At 57.5% G+C, this 11,794-nt stretch overlaps 1 protein-coding gene across 3 annotated transcripts in view; it reads right to left on the bottom strand.

Annotated features, from left to right (window-relative positions):
* Window positions 1–11,794, bottom strand: part of DNMT3A (DNA methyltransferase 3 alpha) — an 87,024-nt gene that overhangs the window by 45,018 nt on the left and 30,212 nt on the right. For all 3 annotated transcript variants that reach the window (XM_053250306.1, XM_053250321.1, XM_053250311.1), the window contains exon 4: window positions 6,971–7,211. In XM_053250306.1, the coding sequence (XP_053106281.1) occupies window positions 6,971–7,211 (241 nt within the window). The remainder of the gene's footprint in view (window positions 1–6,970; window positions 7,212–11,794) is intronic.

The raw sequence follows: 11,794 nt of genomic DNA, 5'->3' as shown, positions 1-11,794 counted from the left end.
CCATCTCTCAGATCCCGACCCCCTACAGACAGTATCTCCGTCTTCTTTGGATTCAACTTCAGCCTGTTATCTCTCATCCAGCCCAATATCGCCTCCAGGGAGGCACTTAAGGGGGTCAAGGCATTTCAGAAAGGGGCTGTAAAAATCGGCAGAAAGGGGCTGTAAAAATCGGCAAAGCCAAGTGAACTGTCCAGACCACACTGTGCTGCAGTGCATCAAACATGGGGCAAGCCTCCGTACAACGGAAAAACACAGCACTTTCTTGCAACCGTTTTACAACGTTATAGGGCCAAAACACATCAATAAAACCTGAATCAAGGCATCAGAAATATGGGTGGCACCCTGGCAACAGTGCAGCAACCACAATATCACAACATCGAGAAATGCGGAGGGGCATTTAATGGACACGCTGCGAAACTGTTGCAGGGTGTAATCTGGCAGACGCCCTGGAGATGCTGCCAGGAATGGAACCCGGGTCCTTCTGCATGCAAGCAGATGCTCTAGCACTGAGCTGTAGCCCCTTCCCCAAAGGGGGCCCCAGGAGTCTCTCCATCCAGGCACTGACCACTCCGAGACCAGGAGAGGTGGGCTCTACTGTGTGCCCTTCGCCAAGCTCTGGGATGGCCAAGGGGCACTGGAAGGGCCATCGATCCTCCTTCCAGAGAGCCATTCTCCTCCCCCCCCCCGGTCATTTTTTTTTGTTTTGCCCCTCCAGAAAGGCCTGGCTAGATGAGACCCATCTGGCCCAGCACCCAGTCAGGGCAGACTGGCCATGGTCTTCACTTGCTGTTTGTCCCCTAGCAGCTGATATTCAGTGGTAAACTACTACTGTGAATGGAGGTTCTATTTAGCTGGCATAGATGCTTCTCTCCATGAGAGTGTCAAATCCCCTTTCAGAGCTATCTGTGCGCGTGGCCCTCCAGACACCAGGGCGCTTTCCAGATTAGACCCTGCAACGGGCTCACGACATATCTCCAAAGTGTGCTTCCGCACTTCCTGTGACACCACAGGCCCTACGCTGACAGCAGGCTGCCGTTCACCTTTCCGATGCCTTGTTTCGGAGTTAATCGCTGTGATTTATTGCTATAACGTTGTATGTCTGGCGTAAAAAGGTTGCTGTATGTTCCCGTTGTCAGTTTTTGCGAGACTGCTCCCCCTGCTTCGATGTGATCTGCCCAAACGGAAGCATTTTGCCGCTGCTGGGTGGCTAATCCGGAAAGCGCCCTGGTGGCTATCAATCCCACAGGCCAACGGAGCAGTGTGCAAAGACGTCCTTGCACCTGCCCCGAATCTCCAGACAGACAAGCGCCTTCTGCTGAGGTGGGCCGCCAGCCCAGGGGCTTTCCCAGACTGCAGGCTTGACCCCGGCTCTTCTGTGAGGCTTGACTGAGCGTTCCAAGATGCCCCCATAAACCAATGCCAAAAGTGGATTTTTCTACCCCGGATATAAATCGGGCTACACTCTCACATGTGACGAAAACCCCAAATCGTGTGTGAAGGGTCTCCTGAGAGCTCGCAGGGACTGTGGGGTAAATCTGGCCGGAACGTGGACGCACCGCCTCCATTCCGGGGGAGATGAGAACTAAAAGCTGGGTGTGAAAAACCTGCGCATGCCCCCTCTGCATGCCCCCTCCAGGCTCTGCGGCAGGCTGCTCCCCAGCCGCCCTCCGGGACTGAACCGGAGCCCTTCTGCATGCAAGGCAGAGGGTCCCCCCTGAGCTGCGGCCCCTCGGGTGGGTGGCTGAGTGCTCCGGGGGGAGAGCGGGAGACAGAGACACCCCCCTGGCCGCCTTCTCCGCTTGAGCTGCCCTGCATCTGCTTCCAGAGCAGCCCAGCAGTGGGGAGGTGGGGGCCGCTGACCCCTCCCCTGCCAGAGAGCTGGAGGAGGGGGGCGGAGGGGCCTGGCGCTGCAGAGAGCGTCAAACAGGAACTGAGGCAAGGACTGGGGAAGGAGGGGGGGCCCGGGCTTCCGGTGTTACCTCTGCAGTGCCCCTCCTCCAGGGAACGGCAACCACAGCACAGCTCAAAACAGCCACAAGCCCGCTGGGTGCCAGGCGGGGCGCAGCCGGGGAAGCCAGAGAGGGCCAGAGGTCTGGGGGCCAACATGCGAGTGAGGAGAGCAGGGTTAGGGGTGTTTCCGGGTACAGGTTGGACCCGGCCTTCATGGGGGCCCTCACACAGTCCCACTGCGCTTGGAACTTGCCCTAGGCCTGGCTGCTCCTGCGTGGGAGAGGCAAGGGCGGAGCGGAAGCGGCTCCAGACAGAAGGGCCACGGCCCCATGGGGCGCTGGTGCCCACGGCAGGAAATACGGAAGGGCACCCCCACCCCTGCCTCCGGAAGATGGAGCACAATCTGCAGCGAGACTCTCCTCCACACAGCCCCAGGGAAGTGGGAAGGGAGGCACCCAGGAGTGCCAGGCCCCCGTCCACCCTGTGGGTCAGATCTCCTCTGAGCAGGCGGGTGGAGCAGAAGACCTCCAAGGTCCCCCCAGGAGCCCGTCTGCTCCCCGGAAGCGGCCTCCTCTCCCTGCATGTGGCACACCCTAAGCGGAGGAGGGTTCTTCAACTGGGGTCCCCAGATGTGGCTGGACTTCCATTCCCATCATCCTCTGAGGAGGCTGAGGCTGAGGGGAGCGGAAGCTCAACATCCTCTGGGGACCCGAGTCAGAGAACCCCGGCCCGAAGCACCTCCCTCCTAGACGCTTTCCAGACTGCAAGCCTTACGCCACCCAAAGCAGTGCGAACTGCCACGTTTCGTGGCACCGAATCCAAACCGCACGAGGGATCCACCACTGTAAGGGGGCAAGCCTCTTCCAACGGGCAAATCCAGCTTTTTTTGGCATCACAGATGCAACGTTATAGGGCCGTGATGCGCAATAAAATCTGAAAGGCGTCGTCGGACATGTGAGCGGCACCTTCCTGACAACGCAGGGGCTGCAATGCCAAAACACCGGCCACACGGAAGCACACACAAGGGACTCCCCGAGACACTGTGAGAGCGTGCCGTCTGGAGAGGCCCCAACACAGCTAGCGCCCTCCAGCCACAGAACGACACAAAGCTGCCTAAGCCGCCTCATGGCGCCGCGGGGAAAGGACCCGACGAGCAAGCCAGAGGCTGCCGGTTCGAATCCCTGCTGGTCTGTTCCCCAGAGTACGGGAAACCCCTCTATCGGGCAGCAGTGGTCTAGGAAGATGCGGGAAGGTGGCATCATCGCATACTGCATGTGGGGAGGCCATGGCCAAGCGTTCCTGCATCCTACCAAAGACAACCACAGGGCTGTTCTGTGGGCGCCAGGAGTCGACCCGGCCTTGACGGCACACTGGACCTTGACCTTTCCTTCCGAGTCAGGCCCTTGCTCCCTCCAGTTCAGGACCGTCTGCCCTGGTTGGCAGCAGCTCCCAAGAGACTCAGACCAGGAAGGGGCCTTTCGCAGCCGTGCCTGGAGCTGCCGGCATGCCGAGCAGGGAGCCGGCCCCGGACCTCCTGCAGCCCCAAGACACCCACCACAGAGCAGCCCACCCTGGGACACCCACGTCAGCCGGACCAGACGGCACCAGCCTGGCAGCATTTCAGAAGGCTGGCACCAGGCCCCACACGGCAGGGAACGGAACGCTTTGCCAGGGAGGCTGCTCAGGCTTTTGGAATAAGCAAATTAGGAAGCGATACTAAATAATGCTGGGTCAGTTAATCAAGCAGCTTCAGTCACTTCATCAACTGATGACATCTGCATATTATCTATCTATCTATCTATCTATCTATCTATCTATCTATCTATCTATTTACAGAGTCATAGGAACATAGGAAGCTGCCATATACCGAGTCAGACCATTGGTCTATCTCGCGCTCAGTATTGTCTTCACAGACTGGCAGCGGCTTCTCCAAGGTGGCGGGCAGGAATCTCTCTCAGCCCTACCTTGGAGATGCCACCAGGGAGGGAACTTGGAACCTTCTGCTCTCCCCAGAGCGGCTCCATCCCCTGAGGGGAATATCTTGCAGTGCTCACACATCAAGTCTCCCATTCAACTGCAGCCAGGGTGGACCCTGCTTAGCTATGGGGACAAGTCATGCTTGCCACCACCAGACCAGCTCTCCTCTGATTTTGTCCCTTAGGAACATAGGAAACTGCCATATACTGAGTCAGACCATTGGTCTATCTAGCTCAGTATTGTCTTCACAGACTGGCAGCGGCTTCTCCAAGGTTGCAGGCAGGAATCTCTCCCAGCCCTATCTTGGAGAAGCCAGGGAGGGAGCTTGGAACCTTCTGCTCTTCCCAGAGCGGCTCCATCCCCTGAGGGGAATATCTTGCAGTGCTCACACATCAAGTCTCCCATTCAACTGCAGCCAGGGTGGACCCTGCTTAGCTAAGGGGACAAGTCATGCTTGCTACCACAAGACCAGCTCTCCTCTCAGACAGGTGTTCTTGACTGGTTTGTTTTATCCAGACATCGAGTCCTTCCCAAGGACCTGGGATGGCTGAATTTTATTGTTAATGTTGTTGCTGTTTATTAATTATTATTATTCTTATTACATTTCTATCCCACTCTTCCTCCAAGGAGCCCAGAGCGGTGTACTCCATACTTGAGTTTCTCTTTCACAACAACCCTGTGAAGTAGGTGAGGCCGAGAGAGAAGTGACGGGCCCAGAGTCACCCAGCTAGTTTCATATGGGTAAAAAGAGCCGTTGGGGAAGAAACCACCCACTTCCCTAGTTTTGCAGGGTCCCGTGTGTGTCCTCGGAAGGGCCAGGCCTCTGCCGCCGCTTCCTCCCCGCCCCACAGGTGGTGGCCCCCCGCAACCCCGAGCTGGTCCTTGCTGCCGGCAGGCTTGAGCAGGACTCACACCAACAATCAATTCGGGGCACTTTGGGGCCGTTAAAGAATGTCTTCATACTAAAGGACGAAATATTGCAGCCCCCTTGTTTTGCATGCAGTTGGAGTGTCGTGACTTATTTTGAATCTCCACTATGACATTGCTGCCTTCCGGCAGTCCAGCCCCCCTGCTCCCTGTCCGTGTCCCTCTTGGGGCAGGCGGGCAGGCACAGGCCGTCTTCTCCCCGGCCAGCTGCAGGAGCTGGCCTTCCTCGGCCGGGATGGGCCCCATCGGAAGGCCGCCCACCCCACCCCACCCCACCCCACCCCACCGATGATGCCGGGAAGAGCTCTGTCCCCCCAGAGAGGGGCTGCGGCTTTCTCCCGCCCAGGGTCCCTCATCCGGCAGAGCCGCCCAGCCCGGGGGAGGCCCCTTCCCTGCCAGGCAGCCTGGCACGGCAGCCCCGAGCAGCCCCCTCCCCTTGCCGGCTTCCTGCCAGCGGGAAATCTAAGCTCCCTGGGAAGAGAGGCAGGGGCCATTCAAAGCCGCTCCACAAAAGCCTCCCTCTGGCACTCTGGGGCAGGGAAGTGGGGCGGGGGGGAGGGACACCAAGCAGGAGGGAGAGAGCAGATCCTTGGGGGGGAAGAGGGGCTGTCAGGGCAGGGGGGCAGAGAGACGCTCTGCTGCCCACCGGCAAGGCAGCCCCGGGACGGGGCCAAGGCTGCTCACTCACCAGCGGCAGCCCCAGCAGGAAGGAAGGGCTGGTCAGAGGGGCCGAGTGGAAGGCAGACCCACATCGGACCCACAAGGCACAATCTGGGCCTCTCCAGCCAGCCCCACGGAAATGGACGGGAACCGCCCTCCTTTTGAGCCGCTGCCCATTGCTCATTCCAGCGCAAGTTGGGCAGGAGAACGTCCCAGCTAGGGAAAGAACCGCTGGGCCGACCTCCCCGCGCAGAGGCATCCGATCCTCAGGCCCAGCCCGCGCCTGAGCAGGAGACGCTCCCCACGGACCGGCCCCTTGCATTGGACACAGCAGCTGGCTGGAAACCAGGCAACCCCCCCCCCCAACCTTCCCGTTCAAAGCAGCAACGCAGACGGCCCCACCTGCTGGGAAAGGGGGCCACGTCCGAGCCCACCCCCACCCACCCCGCGCTCTGGGGCTGCCTCTTCCTCTGCAGCACATCCCCCCCCCGCCCCATAGTCACACATGCGCACACAGTGGCAGGGCTGGCGGGCAACCCAAGCCACGGCAGCCCCACTCAGCAGGCAGCCTCGTGGCCGTCACCGTCAGCTGCACCAGCAGCACCACCACCTGGGCTGGCAAGCCCAGCCTGCCCGCCGGGGCGGAAGCAGCCAACTGGAGGCTGGCCCAGGAGCCTTCTTGCCAGGCCCAGGAGGGCCGCCCGGGGTGGAGGGAGCCGCCCGGGCAGGCAGAGCCAGCGTGCCCCCCAGCGGAGGGGGCTGAGGAGGAGGAGGTGGGGCAGCAGACCCCAGCCCTGGGCCAGACTGGCACACGTTCAGGGCAGCCCCCCGGGAGGCTGGTGGGGCGCCCCCAGGACAAGCTCTGCGCAGGCTCCCCTTGCCCCTCCTCCTCCTCCTCCTCCTCCTCCTCCCTAGGAGACCACCAAGCCCAACCGTGGGGTGAGGGAGGCCCTCCGATGCCGCTGCACCCCTGGGGCCGGGCAGCGCAGCCTTCTCGGCGGGGGGGGGCGGGGGGGCGGGAGGCTCCTCCTCCCCGGCAGCAGGGAGCCAAGCACGGGCCGGGCCAGGCGAGGGAGACTAGCCCCTTCAGCCAGGGGAGAAGCGCCCACCCGAGAGCCCCGCCGGAGCAGCCAGTCCTGCAGCTGCAGGCAGAGGCCGGGCGCCCAGGCCAGCAAAGCCCGCGGCGGCAGCGGCAGCAGCCCGTCCCGTCCCTTCCTTGCCGCACTGACAACCCCCCACCCCCACCCCCCGAACGGGAGAACACAACGGCCGCAGGCAGGCACTGGGGGCTTCCTGCTCGCCCCACAGGAGCCGGCCGGGCACACGGCGGGGCGGGGGGGGGCAGCTGCTCCCAGACACCCCCTGGGCCCACCCTCCTCCCCCGGCACCCTGCCCTGCTCCAAGGGGCTCTGCCTCTGCTGGCTGCCGCCAGCTCCCCCCCGCCTCCCCAGCTCACCTTCGCTGGCAGGGGGGCCAGGGCTGTCCTTGGGGGTGCAGCGCCCATTCTCCAGGGCCCGTCCCGTCTCCCCGTCCGGGAGGCTGCTGGACTCGCCCGTCAGGTCGGTGGTGCTGCTGCTCTCGGGGCCGTCCATCTCTGCGTCGCCATTGGGCACTTGCTCCATGGGGCTGGTGTTGTGAGCAGGTGGGGGGCACTTCGGTGCTGAGGCCGTGTCTTTGGGGGTTTCGCTGCTCTCCACCTGAGGAGGAGACCCAAGCGGGGAGAGAGGGTGAAAAGCAGCTCCTCCCTGGGGGGAGGCACCTTCCCGTCCAGGGAGGCACCACCCGGGCGCCTTGCAAACCCCGCAGGCAGGGCCCAGACGGCCCTTGATGGCCTTGGGACACGGTGGGGGCGGGGGAGGCGGCGGGGGGGGGAGGGCACGCTCCGAAGGGCTGGAAGTCTTTTGAAGCCAGGTCCGTTTGCTGCTGCTGCACCATTTGCACTTTTATGGGAGACCACGGGGGGGGGGGGCGTGGGAAGGTTTCTCACGGCTCGGACGTGGACAAATGAGAGACTTCCAAGGACCTGGCAGCATCTGGGACGGGACGGTCGCTCATGGGGAAAGGAGTGTGCTCAAGGAGACCCGTGTTCAAATCCCGACCGTCACAGTTCCGACGGCAGCTTCACTGAGGGAGGGCCGATCTTGGTGGGGTCCCTTGTGGGTCTGGGGTGGGGGCGGGCCACAGCAGAGGGGCAGCAGCAGAGGCAAGGCACCCAGCTGGGTGGAGCGGGCCCAGTCACCTCCAAGTAGGCCCGCTTGCTCAGCTGGGCAAGAGAGGGACTTGTTAAGAGGAACGGCCCTCCAGGGTGCACTTTGACGCCTCCTTTCATCCTCCCGGCTCTTAAAAGGGTTTCCCTTTGAACCCAAGCTTTGCGGAAGAGCCGTTTGGCTCCAGGGAGGCCCCCCCTCAATGTCCAAACGGAGGGAGTCCAGACAGCCACCCTGCAGGGGTCCCAGGGGGCCTCTTGCCGGGGGGGGGGGGGGGTGGGGTTGCCTGGTGGGGAGCCTGCACACGCTCTGCACAGCACCGCTTCCTGCAACAGCTTCAGGGACTGGTTTCTCCTCGCCCACGATTCCAGCAGGGGAGCTGAGGGGGAGGACCTAGGAAGAGTGGGGCTGGGGCTGGGGGGTGCCGCTCCCCAGCCATGGTGTAACTGCACAGGGCGGCCCCCTCTTGCCCCACTGTGCTGGGCCTCGTGGGCGCCCCTCCCTTCTTGCCTCCATTCCTCTGGAAACTAACTCTTAAGTTGTGCCACCACCTTCGGAAACGAGTGCCGAGCTTTCCATTACAAGGGTAGGATTGGGGCCCTCAGATGAGTCCAATCCCCAGCTTGGTCTGGAGTTCAGAGGAAGGGCTTCCCACAAAGACCCTGGTCCCCGCACCCAGCCTCTTCTGCTCTGAGCATCCACTTCCCCTCTTCGTTATGCAATGCCAATCAGTAATCACATCATAAACAGGATAACAGAAGAGCAGCCCGGCTGGATCAGGCCCAAGGAGGCCCATCTAGCCCAGCCTCCTGTTTCACACAGTGGCCCACCAGATGCCGCTGGAAGCCACAGGCAGGAGTTGAAAGGGTCACCCTAACCCTAACCCCTGGTGGCGCAGTGGTAAAACTGCCGCCCTGTAACCAGAAGGTTGCAAGTTCGATCCTGACCAGGGGCTCAAGGTTGACTCAGCCTTCCATCCTTCCGAGGTCGGTAAAATGAGTACCCAGAATGTTGGGGGCAATATGCTAAAATCGTTGTAAACTGCTTAGAGAGCTCCGGCTATAGAGCGGTATATAAATGTAAGTGCTATTGCTATTGCTATTGCTATTGCTATTGCTAGTGCTATACCTCCCTCACAGCTCAGGTGGAAGAGGAATGCTGCAAGTCCATCAAACAGTAGAGGAGGAGAAAAGAGGCCTTGAAGAATATATCAAGGACAATGAAGAAGAAGCACTTCAAATGGTCAAGAACGAGAAACTATTCAACACCAATGAAACAAAGCAGGCCTACAAGAAAGAACAAGTCAAGAACCGAGCAGAAAAATGGAAAAATAAGCCCCTGCATGGTCAATATTTGCACAATATAAGTGGAAAATCAGACATCACCAAGACCTGGCAATGGCTTAAGAATGGCAATTTGAAGAAAGAAACAGAGGGTTTAATAAGACACTAAGAACAAATGCAATAAAAGCAACAGTCGAAAAGTCAACAACAAACAGCAAGTGCCGCCTTTGTAAAGAAGCAGATGAAACAGTGGACCACCTAATCAGCTGTTGTAAGAAGATTGCACAGACTGACTACAAACAAAGGCATGACAAGGTAGCAGGGATGATACACTGGAACATCTGCCAAAAATACAAGCTACCTGTAGCCAAACATTGGTGGGACCATAAAATTGAAAAAGTGGTCGAAAATGAAGATGTAAAAATATTATGGGACTTCCGACTACAAACAGACAAACATCTGCCACACAATACACCAGACAGAACTGTAGTGGAGAAGAAAGAAAAACAAGTGAAAATAATCGACATAGCAATACCAGGGGATAGCAGAATAGAAGAAAAAGAAATAGAAAAAATCACCAAATACAAAGATCTACAAATTGAAATTGAAAGGCTGTGGCAGAAGAAGACCAAAATAATCCCAGTGGTCATTGGCGCCCTGGGTGCAGTCCCAAAAGACCTTGAAGAGCACCTCAACACCATAGGGGCCACAGAAATCACCATCAGCCAGTTACAAAAAGCAGCTTTACTGGGAACAGCCTATATTCTGCGACGATATCTATAACAACTGACAATCAAATTCTGGCATCCCAGGTCCTTGGGAAGGACTCGATGTCTGGATAAAACAAACCAGTCAATCACACCTGTCTGACTGTGTAAACAAGAGATGATAATAATAATAATAATAATATCATCCCGGGCAGGACTGCAGCCCCAGAGGCCAGGCTGACCACCGGCTGGACTCCGGGCTCAGAATGATGATTTGAAATGTTTCTGTCTCGCCCCTCCAGTACAAGACTGCTCGGGGCAACTCACAACAGTAACGGCAATATAAAGTTGAAAACAATAAAACACAGCATAAAATAAAATCAATGAAAACAAGCTCGATTAAAAACAAATGAATTTTTAAAAATGAAATAATTTAAAATAAGAAGTCCATCAATTTATCATTTTTACTACTTTAAAAAGCCTCTGGCCCCAGCCGCCAACCCTGCTGCCTCCACCATTTGGGGCTTCTTAAAGAGCCCCAGCTGAACATTGAGAAAGGGGCCTGGCCAGCTGCAGCCGTTAAAGGCAAAGCTGGTGTGTCAAGCAGCCACGCCTGTGGGCCCAATCCACTGGCAACCTCTCACGCACCACTGGAATGCACAGCAACCACGCCTTTCCTCAAACCATGTGCAGGGGGTGACCCAGCTTGCCCACCATCCATCACTATTATGGGATAAGCTGAAGGAAAACGGAGGCACAGAGAGGCTCATGAAACACTCCACGAGCGAGAGGGAAGCAGCGCAGGGCAAGGAAGGGGATCTAGAGCTGACCAGAGCAAGCCCAAAGAGGTCCCCGTGTATCCCGATGGCCCTTTGGGAGGAACCAGCGCATGCCAGGGGGCGTTCGAGTACATTCCCTAGAGTACATACCCCACCACTGTGGCGGGGGTCAATGGGACTTGTAGTTCCACAACAGCTGGAGGGCCAGGTATGCCCACCCCTGGCCTGTGTGATCAGATGCCTGGGGTCAGCCTCATGGACGAGGAGCAGAGGGAGAGGCCTTACACCAAGTCAGACCATTCGGTCCCTCAAGCTCAGTCTGGTCTGAACTGACTGGCAAGTTGCAGGCTCAGCGGCCTCTCCCAGCCCACCTGGAGATGCTGCCAGGGAGTGAACCGGGACCTTCTGCAAAGCTTTAATTGCATGGAATGGTGCTTGAAGGTCCTTTTGAGTCCCCATTAAATGTTACACCTGCAATCCTGCTTCTTCCCAACACAATCCAAGTGCCGCCATTGGAGCTACAAGCCCCAGGATGCTTTGAACTCACCATCCTAGTAAGCAACTTTGTGAGGATTCTTTTTTAGCCTACTTTCCTTGAGGAAAGCAAGCGTATGAGATCACCCGGCCTTCTGTGTGTCCATGCGTGTGTTGGTGTGTCATTCCCCCACCCCACCCCAAATCAACTTTGTAATGCCTGGACCAATATGAACCAAATTGGGTACAGTTGTAGGGACACCTCAACAGTGTAGTTTGTGATGATGTTTATCTACTCCGATTAAAGATGGCGGACACATGAACGTTTGAGGCACAAGTGGGCTAACTGGTGGGCTGTCTAACCCATTTGAACCAAAGATTTCTCTTTGAAGAGTCCGGTTGTAAAAGGCTCTGATTGTGTCGCACCATAGGAGAAGAGCTGGGGTCACCCTGTGAAGAAGATTTATTATACAACATTGAAGTTCTGAAGTTCTAAGGAAGACCTTATTGACATTTATGAGAGAATGCATGAACTCTCATGGAGACTTGTGGACTGTTCTCACATCTTGTTCGTTCTCACATTCCTCATGGACTATATAGTTGTCCTGTTTTATTCATGGTTGTTTGGTACATTTCATGTTTTGTCAGTAATTTGATTCATTAATAGTACAATGTTTAGATGATTTCATAATTTTCAATACGGTTTACATTTATATAGTCATCCTTTGTCCTTTTTTCTGTTATATTATTGGATCCGTCAGGTTGTGTTTTGGATTCCTTATTTCAGATCCTTTACGCTATTTGTTTGGTGACTTCAGGGGAGCAGCCAG

Source organism: Hemicordylus capensis, chromosome 1 (genome assembly GCF_027244095.1).
Source record: "Hemicordylus capensis ecotype Gifberg chromosome 1, rHemCap1.1.pri, whole genome shotgun sequence".
In the NCBI taxonomy this organism is placed as follows: Eukaryota; Metazoa; Chordata; class Lepidosauria; order Squamata; family Cordylidae; genus Hemicordylus; species Hemicordylus capensis.
Note: the sequence above shows the minus strand (reverse complement) of the source record. Positions and strands in the feature narration are given on the sequence as shown.